Here is a 14309-nt window from a genome sequence, read left to right as displayed (position 1 = left end):
TCTATGTAGTACATTAACGCCCTCCGTACGTCTAACGTATGGAGCATTCTTTCCGCTACCGTTTGTGGGTTTTGGAAGAATGCCGGCAAGTCAATAGTCTGGTTGAGATGAAACTGTGACACCACCTTTGGAAGGAATTTGGGGTTAGTACGTAGCACTACCCTATTTGGATGAATCTGAATGAATGGCTCTTGGATTGTGAGCGCTTGTAGCTCACTAACACGCCTCAGTGACGTAATAGCAATTAGGAAAGCCACTTTCCATGTTAGGAACTGGAGTTCACACGAGTGCAGTGGCTCAAATGGTGGTCCCATCAGTCTGGTGAGGACCACATTGAGGTTCCACACCGGAGCTGGCGGTGTTCTTGGGGGAATGACTCGTTTCAGGCCTTCAAGGAAAGCTTTAATAGCAGGCACCCTGAAAACAGAGAGATGCCGCCTATTTTGAAGATAAGCTGCGATGGCGGATAGATGTATCCGAATAGAAGTGAACGCTAGATTGCACTTGTAAAGATGTAGCAGATAGCAAATGATGTTAGGGATAGATGCATCTAGCGGGTTGATGTCATTGGCTGTACAGTAAATGACAAAACGCTTCCATTTTGCAGCATAGCATGCTCTGGTAGTTGGCTTCCTTGCCTCCTTGATGATGTTCATGCATTCTGGAGGTAGGTTAAGGTATCCAAACTCTAGGACTTCAGGAGCCAGATCGCCAGGTTGAGCTGTTGCGGATCTGGATGCTGAATTTCTCCATGGTTCTGCGTCAAGAGTCTGGGCGTGAGGCGCAGTCTTTGATGCGGCACCACTGAGAGTTCGAGGAACGTGGTGTACCATGCTTGGCGCGCCCACGTTGGAGCAACCAGGATGAGAGTCATCGCGTGCTGCCTTAGCTTTCTTGCCACCAGCGGTATCAGAGGGGCTGGCGGAAAAGCGTACGCAAATTTGCCTGACCAGTTCATCCATATCGCATTCCCCTGCGACTGTGGGTGAGGGAACCTGGCGGCAAAGTGTTGGCATTTTGCGTTTTCTTTTGTTGCAAACAGGTCTATCTCCGGATGACCCCACCGCTGGAAGTATGGGAGGAGTACTGACAGATGTAACTCCCACTCGTGCATTTGATGGCTGTATCTGCTGAGCAGATCCGCCATCTGATTGTCCTTGCCCGGGAGGTGTTCTGCCATGAGGAAGATGTTCCTCTGAATGGCCCACCGCCACATGCCCTGAGCCAGATGAGACAGCTGTGGCGAGTGGGTGCCCCCCTGTTTTTGAATGTAGTACATCGCGGTCATGTTGTCCGTCCGGACTAACACTACCTTGTTGCACAGATGTACAATGAAGGACTTGAGCGCCATGAAGATTGCCATCAGTTCCAGATAGTTGATGTGCATCTTCTGTTGCTGCGTCGTCCATAGTCCCTGCACGGTGTAAGTGAGCAAATGAGCTCCCCATCCCTGGAGAGATGCGTCCGTCGTCAGGATAATCTGTGGCACTGGCTCCTGGAACAGTCGGCCCTTGCAAAGGTTGTGTGGAGTCCACCAATGCAGAGAGTCGTATGCCCGACTGGTAACCAACACTAGGTCTGTTAATTGTCCTTGAGCCTGTGTCCACTGATTTGCTAAGCACTCCTGGAGCGGGCGCATATGTAACCGTGCGTGAGGGACTATGAAGATGCAGGAGGCCATCATGCCTATCAACTGCATGAACACTCTCGCTGGAAGTGAGTGTTGTGGTTTGAACTTTTGGATTAGAGACTGCATGCTGTCTATCCTGACTTGGTTTGGGTGAGCCATGGCCGTCAGGGTATTGATCGTCGCGCCCAGAAACTGCCGGACATGTGCCGGCTGAAGATGCGACTTTGGGTAGTTCAACGAGAAGCCCAGATCGTGAAGGAGGTGAATGGTAGTCGACATGTCCGCGGCGCACTGTTGTTCCGACTTGGCTTGAACGAGCCAGTCGTCTAGGTAGGGGTAGACATGGATGTTCTGCCTCCTGAGGTGCGCCGCCACTGTCGCCAGACACTTGGTAAATACTCTTGGGGCTGTGGTCACTCCGAAGGGTAGGACCTTGAACTGATAATGTTTGCCTTGGATAGTGAATCTGAGGTATTTCCTGTGGGACGGGTGTAGTGGAATGTGGAAATAAGCATCCTTGAGGTCTAAGGCTGCTAAGAAGTCCCCTTGGTTTAATAAGGGAAGAATCTGTTGTAGTGTAAGCATATGGAAATGTTCTGACAGTATATACAGGTTGAGGGGACGCAGATCCAGAATAGGTCTGAGAGATCCGTCCTTCTTTGGAATAAGGAAGTACAGGGAATATACCCATGTGCCCTCCTCCTCCACCGGCACGAGCTCGATAGCGCCTTTTTGCAGCATCACCACTACTTCCTGCTGCAATAAGTGCAAATGCTCTGCGGACATAGGCCGTTGCCTTGGTGGAATGTTGGGTGGAGTGGACTTTAACTCTAGACAATAACCGTACTGGACAAGTTGTCGCACCCACCTGTCTGTGGTGATGTTTCTCCAGACAGGCAGGAACTGCTGTAGCCTCCCCCCGACAGGTGTTAAGTGGTCGGGGGGCAGTGACAGAGAGTCACTGTTTGCTTGGGGTAGAGGAGCGGGAGTTGTTGTTTCCTCTGCCACGTCCTCTGGTGCTGTTTCCTCGGTAACCCCCCTTGTTCTGTTTGGGGTACGAGGATTGTGCTCCACCTCTAGAGAATTGTGATTGTTGACCCATCTGTCCTCTGGTGACTCCACGCGCACCTGAGCGACGAAAATTGTTGCCACGAAACTGTTGTGATTGTAGGGCCCCCATAGACTTAGCAGTTTCGGTGTCTTTCTTTATTTTTTCTAGGGTGGTGTCAACATCTGGACCAAACAGTCTATCAGGATTGACTGGCTGAGTAAGTATGGTTGTTTGAATGTCAGGTTTAAACCCCGATATGCGGAGCCTCGCCTGTCGTCTCAGCATGACGCTAGTGTTAATGGCCCTAGCGGCCGTGTCCGCGGCATCAAGTGCACACTTTATGGCTGCGTTGGAGATCAGTTTTCCCTCCTCTATAAGCAGTTTGGTAGCCTCTTGAAACTGCGGAGGCAGGTGTTGTAAAACTTGCTCTAGGGTGTCGTAATGCGCCCTATCGTAACGTGCCAAGAGTGCCTGTGTATTTGCAATACGCCAAAAATTGGCAGCCTGTGCAGCTACTCTTTTGCCTCCTGCCTCTAGCACTTTGGACTCCTTATCCGGGGGAGGAGCTTCACCCGTTGTTTGGGAGTTGGCCCTTTTTCGGGCATTTGCGACCACCAGGGAGTCAAGCGGCAACTGTCCCCGAATGTATGCAGGGTCTGCAGGTGCTGGTCTGTACTTCTTTTCGATACGTGGATTGACCACTCTCGCCCTGGTAGGTTCTTTAAAGATGTCCGCAGCATGTTTGAGGACCCCTCTGAGCATAGGCAGTGTCTTTACTGTCCTTTCAGAGACTGAAAAAGTGTCAAATAAAAAGTCTTCTTCTACTGGGTCAGCATGCATGTCCACATCATGATTAGCAGCTGCCCTCTCAATGAGTGCATGAAAACCTGCAGAATCTTCTGTTGGGGAGGCACGAACACTGAAAGGCTGTGGGTCAGGCTGTGGGTCTTGCCCCACATCCTGGGTGCTTTGGTCACCAATGTCATCATATGAATCCGGCTGTGCATCTGGTTCATTGATGGGGAAAGTGTATTGGTCATCTTCATCATATCCCTCACCCTCAGAGTGTTCTGGGGAAGGAGTTGGGCTCCTTCTTGGAGGAGGCTGGATAGGTTCCATGAGGCCTGAAGCGTCCTGAGGAAACCTTTTCTTTTTCAGGGGGATGACATAGGAGTCCACTGGCTGTGAAGTGATTCTCCTCTTGTAAAGGGTCAATTTGCCCGTGTCTGCGTCGATAAAACGCTCAGAATCCTCTTCTGAGTCGAGTACCCGACTTGAAAACGCCCCTGCCGTCGAAGAATCCGACTTCTTTGGCGCCGATTTTGTTGAAAAGGCCTTCGGCGCCTCCTTTGGCGGCAGAAGGAAGAGAAGTTTATTCGCAGGCTTCACCGGAGTGTCCATCGGCTTCTGTGGCGATGGCATCGGAGCCGACGTTGCAGAGGCCTTTTCCCTGATTCTCTGTAGTGAAGCGGCGACGCGGGACGCGTCACTTACAGTGGCCTTTGGCGTCGACGAGGAGGACTTGACCTTGCCCTCGGATCCGACGTCCTGTTGCCCCTTCTGAGTCTTTGACGATGATGCCGCAGCCGCCGACCCAGAGTCCTTGGACCGATGCGCAGATGTACCAGCCTTCGATCCGTGTGACTTTTTCGGCTCCGTCTCCACCACGCGTCCGACTAACGGAGTACCAGTCGGAACCGGAGCCGTTTCGCTGGCTGTTGCGGGCTTTGACGGCGCCGCAGCGGTCGACCCGTGCCGACCACCCTTCTTAGAGGATCCCTCCTCTGTCGTCGATTTTGACACTGTGGAATCGACAGACTTCTTCGACTTCTGTGGCCCGGAGGTCGACGGAGTCGATGAAGCAGCGGGTTTGGTCGTTTTCGTTGGTACGGCCGCCATTTTAGGTGTGCTCGAATCCATAAGTTTCGGTTTCGATTTTGGGTCGGCCATTTTAGGTGTAGTCGATACCGTAGGTTTCGGTTTCGGTTAGGCCTGCCCAGCAAGTTTGTCCGTGGCCGGGCCGGAAGGCGGGGCCGTGGCTTGCGGTACGGGGTCTAGGGTAAGGCCGACAGGCGATCCCGTGACCCGATCTCGATCTTCGTAACCTTCGGGGCATAGCTCGTCCCCTGAGCTATCTTCCGCGGCCCCATAAACCTCTTCGACGTCCCCTACCTCTTCGACGTATTCAAGGCCTTGACCCCAGACTCCGTCGTCGTGTTCCGGATCTGCCTCGACCTCCGTCTCGGGCGGGGAGATTTGAAGATGATGGCTCTGGTCCTCGTCTTCTTGGTCGCCGAAGATGTTTTCTGGATCTGGGGCCGCTTGTCTGGCTTCAAGGCGCACCGCGCGCCGAATCTTGAGTGTTTTCTTGGACCTGAACTTTGCACAGGCCCTGCAGTTGCCGTCGTCATGGTCTGGCGAAAGGCATTTGTTACAGACCGGGTGCAGGTCTATATGTGGGTATTTGGACCCACAGAGCGGACAGAGCTGAAACGGACTCCGCTCCATGCTGTAAAGTTGCAGTCGTGTCGCGATGAGAAGGCCCCGATGTCCGAAGAGTGTAAGCACTCCGCTGATTCCGACTCCAAGAGACGGAAGAACTCGAGACCGCACGCAAACAATACCGACGCAAAGAATACAAGGCCTTTTGGCCGTTTAAAGTTAGTTTTTCTCGGTTCCGACAGAGAGACGTCGAGACCGCATCCGAACCCAATGGCGGAAAAAAACAATCTGGGGATGGAGCCGATGCCCATGCGCACTGTAGTCCAGGGGAGGAGCCACCTATCTCAGGATACTTCGAAGACTCTTCCAGGACAACAATGTGCGATCATCCGGACCCAACACTAGGCGGCGATCTAATGCTAAGATATGAATTTAGCAGCCCACATGCCTCGAACATACCTGTTATTTTTCTAAACTAGTCTTGAGTTTCTTCTTGAGTGTGTGTCTTATTTATTGACTATCTGTTCAACAAATGCTTAACACTACTACCCTCCGATTAGCCTGAACTGCTCCCCTACACTACCATAAAACAGGGCATTTGGGATAGTTAATTTAAGCCCTGCAAGCCGATAAGGGTCGTCAGGACGTTGTACATGGTGCACCTCTTTTGGGTACACTACATAAAAAGCCTGCTTCCTACGCTCCTGTTACAGGACTCACAACCCCACACCGACCTGTTTGTTGCAGTACCACATGCTTGTCATGTTGTCTGTGAGAACATGAACCTGTTCCTTCTTGATGGATTGGAGGAACACCTTTAATGCCAAGCGAATCGCTCACAACTCCAGCAGGTTGATGTGGAGGCAAGTTTTCGCCGGAAACCAGAGTCCCCGGATCTCCACCTCTTCAAGATGACCTCTTCAACTCAGCAATGATGCATTTGTCATGACTGTTTTCGCTTGGTGGGGGTAATGAGAGGGGTCTGCCACTGGCACTACTGCGGTTGGGCAGCCACCACTGCAGGTTTTTCGCAGTCTTCTCTAACAGTTGGATGGAATCTGATAGGTTGTCTTGGTGCTGAGCACACTGGGACTTCAGATCCCTCAAACTGGTGTGGTCCACAAGCAGGATGTAGGAGGCCAAAAGGCCAAGGAGCCTTAAAGCCCTTCTCATGTCGATCCAGGCCAGGCTCATGGCCCCGATGTCCTGAACTCACTGAAGTAAAGGAAAAGATTGGAAGAGCACCTTATCCAGGATGGCTCAGATGAAGGGGAGCCATTGGGATGGAATCAGGTGTGACTTTGGCTTATTGACAGAGCGGCCATCGTTTGAAGATGGTTTACAAATCTTTCAGGTGAGCCCAACCTCTGCAGATGGGCTGCAACCACCACCACACTCATCGGGCCAAAGGGGTGCACGGAGACCTGAAGGTTCTCCTGGCTTACCTGAAACTGTGGGTAAAATGTCTGCGGTATTTCAGGACAAGGATGTGAAATCAGGCATCCTGAAAATTGAACGCCACAATTCAGTCTTCTGCATCCAGAGTGGACAGAAATTGGGAGAGGGTAAACTGCTTGTACTGGTCCATCCAGAGGAAAAAGTTAAGGGGGCAGAGAATGGGATGGAACAAAGGCCTCTCTTGTTCTTTGGCACCAAGAAATAACTGGAGTAACAGCCAGCCCAGATCTCTGATGCTGGCAAATTCTCTATAACTCCACTGGCCAAAGTATGGAAGGTATTGTGATGTGGGTGGCTTATTTGGGAGGAGGGGGAGGCGGGGGTGAGACAGGAATGTAAAGGTTTACCCATGTTCGACAATTTTGAGCACCCATTTTCTGATCTGTTGCTTCTGCTTCTCCACCTGGGGAAATGGAAGGCGATATGGCCTCCCTCAGGGCGATCGTGTGCTGCCAAGGGTGACTTAAACTGTTTTTTGGGCTGTCAATGGGTTTGGGGACTGTAGTCGGGTAGATTATTGCCCTGGGAGCATGAAAGCTGTCAAACTGATCACCTGCCTCTCCTCTGAAAGGACTGAGAGACATGATGTTGCAGGGGCATGTTCTGGTGCTGCCTCTGCTGGTATCCTCTACTGAAGCCTTGAAAGGGGCAAAGGTACAGTAGGAACTGCCGAACAGGCTGAGCGAGGCCTAGAGAGCATTGCTCTCCTTAAATCTTTCCAAAGCGAATTCCACATTTGCTCTTAAGAGTCTACAGCCATCAAAAGCATGTTCAGTAAGGCTTGATTGACATTGTTTCAAAAGTGTTGGAAAGTGCCTCTTTTTGACATCGTTAGCCTCCACTTTTTGGCTGGAAAATGATTTAATTCTGACTGGAAGTGCACAGGGTCACTGCCACCCAGGTCTCGTGCCAGATCTCCTTCCCTAAACTGTACCGTTTGTTTCCACAATTGGCACCACTTTAGCTCACATATAAGTCCCTAGTAAAAGTCCCTGCTACCAAGGGCTTTGTAGTTAAAGAGGGTCCCCAATGACTGCAGCATGAATTGCGGCACCCTAAGTGACACTTCAACAAACACATGGACACTGCCACTGCACCCTGCGTGTCTTGGTGCAGACAAAACTGAATAGTCGACATGGAACATATCCCTGTGTGCCATTCCCACAGACACTGCATGAGAAGTAGGTAAGACACCCTTCTGGCAGGTCTTAATCCTAAGGCAGGGTAAACTACATTTCCTGTGATGACATATCTGCACAAGCAGTATGCCCCTCCAATATCCTTGTCGATTCCTGGATACTGTAAGTGACTAGGGAAGGCATAGTAAGTACATGGGCTGGACACTCGTCATTACGAGTTCTCCAGCTCCATAATGGCTTTACTGAAGTATGGGATGTTTGATACCAAACATCCCATCATAAGCTTTCACCGATTCCAGTGTCAGATGTATTAAAAGTTCACACAGAGAACTTCTTAGGGGGGTCCTCTGAAACCCACCAATTCCTAATGCAGTCACCGACTGGCCTGAGCCAGCCTGCTACCACCAGACAGTGTTCTTACCACATGGGGCGAGTGCCTGCGTGCTCTGATGTAGAGAACAATTCTTCTTCTGGGTGGAGATGTTCACACCTCCCTCCAGCCAGGAAGAGCCATCAGTGGCGGGGAGCTTTAAAGGCTTTACCACCTTTGTAATGTGACCCCAGCCTCTCCTGTTAAGAGGGGGCAGGCCCCTTTCCTGTCCTCACCCTTTTTGGCAGGAGGACAAGCGGGAAAACTTAAAAAAAAAAAAATAGGAGGTGTCCCCCCTCTGCCAACTCCACCCTTCAGGTGCTGGAGGAGAGGTGAAGTACACTTTTCAGTGCCCACTATCTTGAAGATGGTGGGACTTATCCAATCAGGGCTAGGCTATGTCCCTGTCCCAAAGGAGGTGGGCATAATAGAGGGTGTAGGCACTCCAGGTAAGGGGCCCATTGGCCACTACCTGTCACTCTCTTGTAATGCCCCTTATACTGATATTTTGGTGGGATCCCCAGACCCTGAACATCAGTTCCTGATGACCTAAGAAGAGCCGTACACCACAGAGTTGAACCAGCAAAGAAGACTGCTGCGAACCACTGACTTGCCCCCAGCCTTATCGGCCTGTCTGCAGCCCTCGACGATACTATGTTAGCAGATGACTCGTCCCACAGCACAGTGACCTCCAGAACCTTGGGAGGACTGCCTGCCTTCGATAAAGACCAAGATCTCCCAAGAACAGTTTGCTATGTAAATATCTTCAAAGTAAAGACTTTGTGACCTGAAGAACCACAAAGCATGCCCCCGTTTCCACCTCTGCACCAAATGACTCCAGCTAGAGTCCAAGTGGCCCACCGGTTCCAGCAAGGTTCCCCAGCACTCCAGAGCCAGAGTTCACTGTGAGTTGACCTCTCCCGGGCTCCTCGACGGCACCTGCAGCCTCTGCACAGAGACTCCCCCAACCGTGACCTACTCCTGTAAACTGTTTCTGACACTGAAAGACACTGCTGCACCCACCTGCCTTGGGGAAGAGAAGCCAAGTTGTCCCATCGTCCCCGAACATCACTGCTTACCTGTCCAGCTGTTGGTTTCCTTCGACCGGGCTCCTGGCCTGAGCCTGCAGCCCTTGTCCGATTGGGCCTTTCTCCATTGCTTTGCATTGGGCACCTGATGTTGTATTGGCACCCTGCACCCAGCCGCCCCTGTGCCGCTGGTGGTGTAGTGTTGGTGCTGCTTTGGGCCCTGTCCAGTGCTTGCCTCAACCCCGTAGATTGGTCCCCCAAGCCGCTGCTCTTACTTGTAAGCAGCCCCTGTCCGATTGCCCCAGTCCCCATTGATTTGTATTGGGCACCCGACCTCAGACTTACACCCGGCCGCACATGTGCCCTTATGCTGCATTGCTGCACACTGAACATTACCCAATACTGATTGTAACTTCCGTAGACTGGTCTTGTAAGTCAATGTTACCTATGTATGCTAAATGTTTTCTTCCTCCCATAGGTTATCAGAGCAAATTACTAATACAACATTTATCTACCCAAGACGAAGTTCTGTGGTTCTACAAAATAAATATAACCAAGTACTAGATTTATAAATTGATCTCAGATTTATTCATATTGTGTGTTTTTAATTTATTACCACTGTGTACAACAAATGCTCAACACTACCCTCTGATAACCCTAACTGCTGGCCTACGCTACCACAAAATAGAGAATTAGTATTATCTACTTTAGCATTTCTAAAGCCCCTGGGGATCCACTGGATTCTCTGCACACTATACCTCATCTTGGTACAGTATATAGAGAAATTAATCAATAGGAGTGTAGGGGGAGAAAAGGTAAGGCCGCCCCCCACTCAAGCCACTATAAACAAAAAGCTCCATACCTCATTCAAAACATCCAAACTTTATAGACCAAACCGGATGTTCTGATGCACCATCTAGATCCTCCTCAACGTGTTAAATTACACTAATCTCGTAGGTCAAGGATGTAGCTTAAAATAATGGATACAGGTTCCCACACCCACCAGGAAAAATGTGTGAGGACAGAGCGAGTGCCTCACGGACGTAACACCCAAGGGGGTTCCTGGTTTAATAATATCCAGTATACCCACTTCTCATCATCGGTCACTCTCTCTGTGTGCAGTGTGTGAAAATAACCATGTAACAACAATAAAATGTGTAGGTAGTCATAATAGTGATAAAGAAATATATCCAATACCAGGGTGCATAAGAAAATGTAACAGTGCACCACTCACCCCAAAGAATTATATAATAAGTGTAAAAAGTGCAACCCAAAATGGTTAAAATTGCGTAATGGTCAGGGTTGCTAGCTCTCTATCTTTATTCTGGTGCTGCAAGCCTTTCCAAATTAAAAATGGATTCTCATATACCATAAAAGTTCAAAGTGCCGACATGTTTCATTGCTCATAACTCAGCAATTTCATCAGGGCAAACTGGGGTTCTTGGTTCGTAATCATCACACTCATGTGTATATTGGACCTGTATCAAAGATAAAACAGAACACTGAGGTAAAATACAAGCACCCCGGAACGGGGATACATGCTGACAGTCACTCACAAATAGCCCAACAGTATGGGACCACAGCTTTACCTTATGGTTGCCACATCCAGACGTACCGGCAACCATATATTGGACTCCGTGTCCTCCGATCAGGTGTCCTTCGGTAGCTTGGTGTAACAACTCAAGCCCGCTAGGAAGAATAAATGTACGGCCATGAATGTGTAAACACTGGGCAAGCCGGTCCAAATTGTGCCAAAAGATATTCACAATGCTACAGCACACGAGCCCATGCAAGTATGCTGTATCGGAGGACACGGAGTCCAATATATGGTTGCTGGTACGTCCGGATGTGGCAACCATAAGGTAAAGCTGTGGTCCCATACTGTTGGGCTATTTGTGAGTGACTGTCAGCATGTATCCCCATTCCAAGGTGCTTGTATTTTACCTCAGTGTTCTGTTTTATCTTTGATACAGGTCCAATATACACATGAGTGTGATGATTACGAACCAAGAACCCCAGTTTGCCCTGATGAAATTGCTGAGTTGTGAGCAATGAAACATGTCGGCCCTTTGAACTTTTATGGTATATGAGAATCCATTTTTAATTTGGAAAGGCTTGCAGCACCAGAATAAAGATAGAGAGCTATCAACCCTGACCATTACGCAATTTTAACCATTTTGGGTTGCACTTTTTACACTTATTATATAATTCTTTGGGGTGAGTGGTGCACTGTTACATTTTCTTATGCACCCTGGTATTAGATATATTTCTTTATCACTATTATGACTACCTACACATTTTATTGTTGTTACTTGGTTATTTTCACACACTGCACACAGAGAGAGTGACCGATGATGAGAAGTGGGTATACTGGATATTATTAAACCAGGAACCCCCTCGGGTGTTACGTCCGTGAGGCACTCGCTCTGTCCTCACACATTTTTCCTGGTGGGTGTGGGAACCTGTATCCATTATTTTAAGCTACATCCTTGACCTACGAGATTAGTGTAATGTAACACGTTGAGGATGATCTAGATGGTGCATCAGAACATCCGGTTTGGTCTATAAAGTTTGGATGTTTTGAATGAGGTAAAACAGTATATAGAGAGCCAGCTTCCTACAAAAAACCAGTGGAGCAAATGGTGCCTAAGCACCACACTGATCCAGACTGCCCTACCCAGACAGTCTATAGTGTCCTGATATGAGAATATGAAATACTTTGTCATGTCTTGGCCATCTTATATGACACATTGTAGGGTTGGCTGAATGTTCTCCGGGATAGCTGGCAAGCTGTCCGCCATTCACTCCCACAATGCATTCATGCTATGACGTTACGAGGAGGCAGCTACTGGTGAGTGACCTAATGGCAAGGCTAGCAGACAGAAACATGCTTTTAGAAAATGTTTTCAGACGTTTGGATTCCCTTTCAGGTGAGGTGGTCGGAAATGTATTTGGATTAATTTTGCTTGTACCACTAGGCTTTTCCGGGTGGGATTTTGCAAAAGGAAATCCGGATCCCCAGGGGCATGCATATGTCACCTTGCTACCAGCCTGATAACTGGAGAGCAAGTTCTTTGTTTTGCCCAGGTGGCCATAAGTCATCAAAAAGAGCATCAATAAAAGGAATAAGAGGTTCGTGGTTGTCTGTCCTGGGTTAAGGTCCCCAGTCTGTGCATTTTCTTTGACCCCGACTCCCTCATGAAGGTTATACCCTTAATGTGGAAAATTTCTATCCAAGATTCCACAGTTTAGCCAGCTGCACAATACTGGAGCTGTGGCTTGCAGTACAATTTGAAGTCACTGCAAAGTATTCCCTCAGGAGCTTGTTTGTAACAAGCACCAAAGAGGCCACAGCAGTATGTTGCATTGCAACAAGCTGCTGGCTGTGAATTTCTCAGATGGGGGGGGCAGCAAGTGCTCACAACAATGCATAATGAAAGTATTCCTCTGGGCATGGTTTGGGATCAGTTGGAATAAGTCAATCCCACTTGATTAGAAAAAGCGCAAAAGTGGAGAGGATAAAAATGACCAACCACCTAGTGCTTAATTTGTAAAGAAATGTGTGCCTGGGTGCAAATATTTCAAAGAAGCCCACTGACACAGATGCCAAATGTCGGGGCTGATGAATACTAAGGCTGTCTAGTCTTGACTTCACCTCATGTCTCTTTCATCTGCCAACAAACTCATACTGCCCCATTACCTCTCTCACAGGTACTTTTTCATTCCTGATTTCTCCCTTTCTCACAGTTTTTCTATCTTTCCCACTTTTTTTTCATCCCTTTGTTGCTTATCTCGCTCTTCTTCAGATTACAAGTTTGATAATTGAAAATAAATCCTGGAAGAGAAAGTTACAGAATCCATGTAGATACACAAAATTCCTACCACCCAGCATTCCTACACTTCTCCTAATAAAAACAGTACCCCAGGGGAATATGAGCAAAATGCAAGCTTTTGACCCCCGAGGGGAAAAAAGTCCTGGGGTGCATTTAAAAAAAACAAATACTCTGTAGTTGGAGCAGTGTCAATGAAAACTAATATCAGACTAAAAACTCAAATTAAATAAAGTTAAACCATGACCTTTGCTTCTATCATGCTTGTAGGTTTGTAAGACCAGTTTTCATGCTGGAAATAGGATATTAAACTGTCAGCAGACACAAAATGAATAACAAAATACATTCAACCTCCAAGTCACTCTAGTTAACAAATTGCTCCAGTTGTTTTGTTTTCCACAATTTAAAAAAGTACCTGTTTAAAGGTCAGCTGTATGGCTTCATATTTTCGAAGTTCTAGGACATTCATCAGCTCCATGATAGATTTGTGACCTCTGTCCAATTCCTCCTGTCGTTTTATCAGCTTCTCTTTTTGCTCAGAGAAATTCACAAACTGGTCTAAGGCTTTTTTATTGACATGGCTGTATTTCTTCAGCTCAGTGTTGCACTGCTCCAACTTGCGAAACAACTATAGGAAGTAGAATAAAAGCAATGAAAATAAATACAAACTTAATTTAGTATCAGTATTAAAGATAAATGTAAAATGACGGATTAATTTGGTCTAAACAGAATTTACCGTTTTCATAAACAAAAATATGGAGCTTCATGTACTAAAATTAATAAAAACATGTGGGAAGCAATATTTTAACAATCCCACCAATTAATATATATATTTTAATTCAGGCTTTTAAAGAGCGGCTGGATGTGTCACCATACCCTAATAAAATGGACCAACTGTCCTAACTCCACCAGCAACCTTGCGGAAAAAGGGATTCGGAGCAAATATGGGGATGCGTGTGTGATTTACAAACTAAAAAATAAACAGCGCTGCACCAGCAAGACATCACAAGTAATTATGAAAATATATACATATTTTTGTTGGCTTCTAGCTCAGAAACAATTAAAACAAGCATTTGCAATGCAATAGGTCTCGCATTAATTAAGTTTGAGGTTTTGGCATTGCTAAATATTGCAACACCAATTGCAACAAAAGTCTTTAAATTGTAGGCAAAAAAAAATTGTATTTATTTTTGTAGCAATGGTGGCATGCTGCGCTTTAGATGAATATGTTTAAAAGTAAAGTGCACCATACTGCGATTGCTACAATAGTTAATTGTGGATGTGTTAGCAATTGATGTGTGCACTGATGGCTGGTGGTGTGTGTGCCTGTAGAAATTGTGCACTGATGGCTGGTGGTGTGT

General features: G+C 47.8%; 1 protein-coding gene across 1 annotated transcript in view; it reads right to left on the bottom strand.

Annotated features, from left to right (window-relative positions):
• Positions 1-14309, bottom strand: part of SMC3 (structural maintenance of chromosomes 3) — an 845399-nt gene that overhangs the window by 165398 nt on the left and 665692 nt on the right. Inside the window, exon 25 of the mRNA XM_078643761.1 lies at positions 13364-13576. Coding sequence (XP_078499887.1) covers positions 13364-13576 — 213 coding nt within the window. The remainder of the gene's footprint in view (positions 1-13363; positions 13577-14309) is intronic.

The sequence above is a fragment of the Lissotriton helveticus genome, chromosome 5_1, assembly GCF_964261635.1.
Source record: "Lissotriton helveticus chromosome 5_1, aLisHel1.1, whole genome shotgun sequence".
NCBI lineage: Eukaryota > Metazoa > Chordata > Amphibia > Caudata > Salamandridae > Lissotriton > Lissotriton helveticus.
This window is presented reverse-complemented; position numbering and strand designations above follow the sequence as displayed.